The sequence below is a fragment of the Triticum dicoccoides genome, chromosome 1A (genome assembly GCF_002162155.2).
Source record: "Triticum dicoccoides isolate Atlit2015 ecotype Zavitan chromosome 1A, WEW_v2.0, whole genome shotgun sequence".
Taxonomy (NCBI): domain Eukaryota; kingdom Viridiplantae; phylum Streptophyta; class Magnoliopsida; order Poales; family Poaceae; genus Triticum; species Triticum dicoccoides.
In genome coordinates, this window is record NC_041380.1 from 317,924,315 (window position 1) to 317,931,053 (window position 6,739).

General features: G+C 45.6%; 1 protein-coding gene across 1 annotated transcript; it reads right to left on the minus strand.

Moving 5' to 3' along the window:
* Positions 1 to 2,512: 2,512 nt before the first annotated feature.
* Positions 2,513 to 4,853, minus strand: LOC119270638 (lanC-like protein GCL2). The gene is made up of 6 exons (XM_037552660.1): positions 4,525 to 4,853; positions 4,256 to 4,434; positions 4,036 to 4,147; positions 3,781 to 3,897; positions 3,359 to 3,673; positions 2,513 to 3,092 (listed from the first exon to the last, which is right to left on the minus strand). The coding sequence occupies exons 1-6, from the start codon at positions 4,816 to 4,818 to the stop codon at positions 2,754 to 2,756; spliced, it is 1,356 nt and encodes a 451-aa protein (XP_037408557.1). The 5' UTR covers positions 4,819 to 4,853; the 3' UTR covers positions 2,513 to 2,753.
* Positions 4,854 to 6,739: the final 1,886 nt, after the last annotated feature.

The following is a 6,739-nucleotide window of genomic DNA, read 5'->3' on the forward strand; positions in this document are numbered from 1 at the left end:
AATCAGTTTCCGTTTGACCAACCTATACTTGCGCTTGTTATCGGAAGAATTCCAGTAAAAAACACCTCTGTGTTTGTCAAAGCCCGTGTGAATCCTTCCCGACAAAAGGTAAAAGCTCATTAGAAACATTGGGAGAGAGGACAAACAAGCGTTGGTCTTTTTAGCAAAGGAAAGGCGGCAAGTTTTCATCCAAATCAAGTGCAGAGCACAGGATGAATACATATCCTTCACTGGAAGAATTCAGAGCCGGGTGAGCAAAGTTGTGGACTTCACTATTCGAAGTCCTAGAAATATGGTCGATGGAAGAGTTAATGTGGGCAACAGTACAAGGAAAGTTCGCCATCAACGGCACATCCTGTGAAGTGATGTGTGTTGCAGCAGCAGCCCTTGTGAGGTTGAGCGAACCTGGCAAGAAGGTGATCTTCTGCAAATGAAGGAGACTTGCAATCTTTAGTAGCCCCAAGGAGTAGAGTTGAAGATTCTGCCGTGAGTGGGGAGAGCGTGACAGAAAAGAAGGCATGTATTTTTATGTTGTATATATAGTGCTGCAACGGACCAGCATCCGTTGGCTGGACGCACGAGCATCCAACCAACAAATGAATTATTTGTGGAGGAATGCTCAATGCTCATGTTGTGGGAGGATCAGCTCTTGTGGATATTTCTTACATTACTGCCTCAACTTTCTGTATTTCGGCCATGGTCCATGTTAAAGGCTCCAAGATCAACTTCAAGATCACTTCGGTATACGGCCCTTCTTCATCCACTCTTAGAAGATGCCTTCTTTGCCGAGCTCATTGCTCAAAAGCCATCGCATGGCGATCTTTAGCTCACCTTTGATGATTTAAATCAAATTTATCGAGCCCGTGACAAAAATAAGAGAAACGTCAGTGTAAGGTGCATCAACTGTTTCCGAGTCACTCTCCATAGATGTGAGCTCAAAAAGATCCATCTCTAAAATCAGTGATTCACTTGGAGCAATGGTAGGCAAAAGCCGACCTCGGGCAAACTTGACTCTTTCTTTTGCAATGTTGAATGGGACATCCAATTCGACACCCAGATTTTCCAGGCCCTATCTTCATCACTCTCCGACTACCACACCCTCTTTCTTGTGGAAGCCGCTGGGCCACGTAGGCCGAGGACTTCTAAATTCGATAATCTTTAGGCTTCCCTTCTGGGTTTCAATGAGGTGGGTTCTAACCTCTGGAGTGAGCACTCCGATCATTCCGAACCATAAGCCCTTCACCACAAACTTATGAAAACCGGCACTCGCCTCTCCGATGGAGCCGGAGGTTGTTCTTTTAACGCCAAAATTCAGCACCATGCCACCCTCTCCATCATCCGAGGTTCGGGAGGCCATCAACCAAGTGACAAGTGATAAAACGCTCGGATCGGACGGGTTCACCGGTCTCTTCTTTAAGAAGTGTTGGGGCATCATCAAGGATGATATCATGAAGGTAATTCCCCTATTCGTCAACCTCCACACTGCCAACCTTCATTGGCTCAGCTCCGCGAATGTTGTCCTCCTCCCGAAGGATGGTGCCGAGATAATCTTTGACTGCCGCCCCATTAGCCTTATCCACACGGTGGCCAAAATTATTGCGAAAATTCTCGCCATCAGGCTTACTCGTCCGTCATATGCGCGCCCAAAGTGCTTTCATCAAGATGAGAAGCATCCACGATAACTTTGTGTATGTGAGCAAGCTCATGTGTGCCGGCTCCATATGTGCAACACCCCCACCCTACTTTTGAAGCTCGACATTTGAAAGGCTTTTGACACGGTGAGGTGGGGGTACCTCCTTGATCTCCTTCAGCACCATATGTGCAACACCCCCACCCTACTTTTGAAGCTCGACATTTGAAAGGCTTTTGACACGGTGAGGTGGGGGTACCTCCTTGATCCCCTTCAGCAGAGGGGATTCCCAAGCATATTTCGTGATTGGGTCTCCGCACTACATGCACCTCCTCTTGTTACGGCTGAATGGTATTGCTGGCAATCCTATCGCCCATGGGTGTGGTCTTCGACAGGGTGACCCGTTGTCCCCTCTACTCTTCGCTATTTCCATTGACCCATTCCAAGAAAGCCAAACACAAAGTCAGCAATCAGATATGAACTCCAAAGTACATGTGCAATAGTTTCAAGGTTAGAGGTGTTTTCCAAGTACTCTCTCCGTCCGAGAATACTTGTCATCAAGATGAATAAAAGGGGATGTATCTAGATGTATTTTAGTTCTAGATACATCCCTTTTTATCCATTTTGATGACAAATATTTCCGGACGGAGGGAGTACATTAGAAATAATGAAATGTGGAGGGCCAAGGTTGAGAACATACAAATGTTCATGAGCATGGGTCAAAAAGACTACTTCCTCGTTGTTAAAAGAAAAGACTGCATCTTAAAAGTTTAAGCAAGGAAAGGCAAAGGCTACATCCACATTTCATCCCAAAGGAATCGCCCTGGCTGTTGGCCATGATATCATTTGCATCCCAAAGCACTCATTTTATTCAAGGTCATAGGCACTATTCAACACAAAGATGAGCATTATTACCAGAACCCCCTCACAAGCATATTTTACAAAGGTCCAAGTTTGCAGAGTCAGAAACACTAAAATTTACAAGGATATCAACCGCACTAAGGTAATTTTACAGGGTAGATAAGAACACAAGTACTCCCTCCGTCCCAAAATGTAAGATCATTTTTGACACAGATTGTTTGCACTGACGGATCGCTGGGCCTACATACATTGATGCTGGAACTCAAAGTTCGTAGGCGGGGAACCTTGATTCCGAGGGGTTAACCATGTCTAAAAGGAGATATGCCATCCCAGCCTTTCCTTCAAACAATGAAAACGGACGGTCACCACCATGCATGGCCTCCTCAGCAATCAATCGATCAGCATTTTCAAGCAGAAAGCAAGCAAAAGCCTTAGCCCGGTAGAGGTACTCAACATTGCCAGTTAGCCTATAAAGTGAGAGGAATACGTAGGCATTCCCGCTTATACCGTGGCATATTCCAACTCGCTTGAGAAGACCACGGTTCCAGACAACTTCAGCAGCCTCTGCAGCGGACTGCTTGAAGTGATCATCTTGGAAGACCTGAAACACAAACGGTTAGCTCATCATTGTGATCAAAGGGAAAGTTAAGTTAGAACACTACTACTTGGCTGCTCATCAGTCATAGCTAAAACTTGTGCCAAAGCCTAATTGGTCGTCAGTAAAAACTCCTGCTGAGGCCTGAACAAACTTGCCTATGTGGAGATGCATGCACAACTTCCCAGATGGGTATACATATGTGGTGTGAATAAGATGCATACATACTCAGGAAGATCCTATAGACTAACTCTATACAGATGCAGCAATACCTGATATGCCTTAGCGAGTGTAAGAGCAACACCAGGGGCACCATGGCACCAATGCACCAGGCGATCGGATTCACTGTCTTCACTCGAGGGGTAGTTTCCACTTGGAAACCGGTTACTGATCATGTACTGCAGAGTATTCTTCACGTCATCCTGCTCATCCAGCTTCAATTCAGTGTGCATGAGAACATGCATGATTCCAGCAAGTCCATGGGCAGCACCCCAGTACTTCTTCCCATGCCACTCATACATCAGCGGGCAGCTCCCCTTGTTCGACAGCTTCCTTCCCTCCCTAATTATGTCCTTTGCTACAGAACTCTGCCTCATTGCAGCGGTTTTGCATGATTAGATAAGATGTACCTTTCACATTGTTCTACAGAAACAAATAACGTGAAAAGAGGAACAGAATCACAGTGTCAACATACAATGTGTTCGGCAGGAATTGTCTTGTCACTGAGATGCTCATTCAGGAACAAACAAGCCCACAAATAGCCCGCCCTTCCATACAGCAGCTCATTTGGAACTTTCTCTGTGATAATTATCTACAAGATCACAAATGTAAGACAACTCTGTCAACAACATTAGGTATACCATCCGTGGTTCTACAACCATGTAGCAAAATAGCACAGAATTTAACATACAGACTCAAGAACCGAAATTACGCTTAATAGAGGCTTCACCTCATCAAACGAGCTCAGAAAGTTGGTCTCCATCAACTGATCATTGCAATGCTTCGCGATCACTGCTCCGAGAGCGCAGACACCGGCCCTCCCACATATGAAAGTCAAGAACCTGCGCCTTGCAACCAGGCGATCATTTCACATGAATTAACAACGACCAGAACAATCTATCTAACCAAACAAAACTACAAAACGGAAACAATGAGAGTCGCCATCGTACGGTAGGCCAAGCGACGCGGCATCGCAGGCTTGGACGATGTCGCTGGCGAGGTTGAGATCACGGCGGTCGCCGGTGACCTGGAAGGACTTGAACAGCAGGAGCGCCGTCCCGAGCGCGCCCGTGTAGAGCGTGTAGTCCGTCACCTGCCCCCCCGTCCTAGTCCATGTCTCTTGCACGACCTGCAGGACACGATCAATCAGTCGAGCACCTCGCGCGCGCGCGCCCCGAAATGAAACCACAACACAAGAAATGAAGCAAAGACGGCGTGCCTTGTCTTTGAGCCGGAGCGCGGCGCGGAGGAGCCGGTCGGAGAGCCTGGGGTAAGGGAGAGAGAGCAGGCCGCGGAGCCCGGCGGCGGGAGGGTCGCCGCCGTCGGGTGCCTCGGCGACGAAGTCGGGGAGGTCGTTGGGGAAGAAGCGGTCGGCCATGGCTGCTGCCGCGCCGTGCGCGCGTCGGCGCTTCGTGGCGTGGCGGGAGGAAGGGGAGGAGGAGGAAGACTCGCCGTGCGGGGGCTGCCGAGCGTGGTGGAGGCCTTCCACCTTCTCCTCGTCGCCATTTCCCATATTTTTCTGCTGGGTTCCTCGGCGAGGCTGGCACGTCTGTGGTGAGCTTGCACACGTGGAGTACCTGCTGTCCCTTTCTTCTAGAGCTTGGAGCTGCTCACCGCTTCAATGTCAGGCGCCAATCTGTTTAAAACATTTTAAGAATTAGGAGCATTTACGTTCAAAAAAATAGGAATATTTAAAGAGTAAAGAAGATGGCAACAATGTGTGAGATTTTGGGATATCAAATCTGGGTTCCCAACCTACTCCCGTGTAAAATTTCGTGAAAAAATACCAGGAAATGCATTCATGGCAAAAAGACAAAATTTTCTATGTATAGAAAAAAATGTTTGGATAGATTTTTGTTCGGAGAGTATTTCCTTCGCCGTGGATATGTTTCCTGATATTTTTCACGAAATTTCACACGGGGTAGATTGAGAACTCAGGTTTGATATCTCAAATTTCAGCTTTGTATAACTTTTGATAATTTTTACGTTTAATATCTATACCAATATAAAAAGACTCAAAGGACAGATCCAATTACTCCCAGCCATCAAATCATGTCAATCCAACGACCTAGACTGATTCAATGTCAAGTGCTCAACACGTTTAGCGTGTAGTTAATTTCATGCCAAATATAATGCTAATCACATAATAACACGTAAATAATATTCTACTTAATATCCGCATGCACTTGATATACTTCCAAATTAACGTGCATTGCATGTACACATTTGACTAGTTCATATAAGGGTGTGGAGCGCCCAGGAGCTCCTATGTATTTCCGGTCAACATAGATCCTTTTTTATGCATGTTGCATACTGAGGTTGGTATGTTTACATGTTGAGATGAATATGTTAGTAGGGGCTAAGGGCATCTTCAACACCAAACTGCAAAAGAACATGGTATTTGTCTGAAAATTGGTCTGGACTGGTGTCCATACACAGATACGGAAACCATCCATCCAACCCTATACCGCAAATGTTTGCCTTAGAAAAATAGCAAATGTAATTTATAATTTGTTTAATAGCTAAACTAATAGTTTCACCAAATGCTACTCATATTTCCGCCAAATGCTACTTATATTTCCGCCAAATGAAGCTACTAAGTTCCGCCTAATCTAGCAAGGACTGCCTAATCAAGCATAATTAGCACCTTCTGCCAAATGCATAAACATCTTCCACATTATCTTTCGTCAAATGTAACGCAATTAGCACAAAATCTTCCGCCCAAAGCTAGCCATTCTGAGTGGACGAAGAGCAGATACGGTACGTGATGCCTTGGCGGATGTCCGGACTTCCGCACCCCCCCCCCCTCCCCCTACGTTTGGTTCCAGTTTACCAAAAAAAGTGGCATGGGCCGCTCGGTGGACCAATACAGGACCGCGTTGGATTGCATACTGCGTCCGGACAACGCGATCTGGATGCTTGCGCGAGGTTTGAGGGTCTGCCTTGAAGATGTCCTAACAATTTAGATATGGAAGGTTAAACTAGTACTAGGCTCGGTTTACAACTATTTTTTCATGTATAAGTATAAACTAAGCACAACACAATACAATTCAATAGCCATACATCGCTCATTGGTACTTCCTCCGGTCGCGAAGAGAGGGCGTACAAAAATATTTGTCTTTTAGAAAGAAGGGTGCGAGTGATTATTAGCAGTGAATTTCCTAAAATACTCCCTTCCACCATTACCCACCTCTTTCCTTATCAAGGCAGTTATTGTGCACACGATTGCGCAAGGATGAAATGGTCACATGAATGTAAATTAGGAAGTTTCGCTAGCATTGTGCTCCTCCTTAATCTACAAGCGAAAAAAATTATGTGCTCTTTTCATGGTCAGAGGGAGTAGTTGATTAATTATAAATTATGTATCTTGTTTATTAAAAATATTAATATTTCTCGCCTCAAAGAATTCTTAGTTCTTCTCTGAATTTTTAGGG

Bases quoted from the DNA above. Each gene is read 5' to 3' on its own strand.
- LOC119270638 (XM_037552660.1), bottom strand. From the start codon at position 4,818: ATGGGAAATGGCGACGAGGAGAAGGTGGAAGGCCTCCACCACGCTCGG. The intron at 4,435-4,524 runs GCACGCCGTCTT...CGTGTCCTGCAG, and splicing joins CGCTCCGGCTCAAAGACAAG to GTCGTGCAAGAGACATGGAC. The intron at 3,898-4,035 runs GTGAAGCCTCTA...GTGATCTTGTAG, and splicing joins TTCTGAGCTCGTTTGATGAG to ATAATTATCACAGAGAAAGT.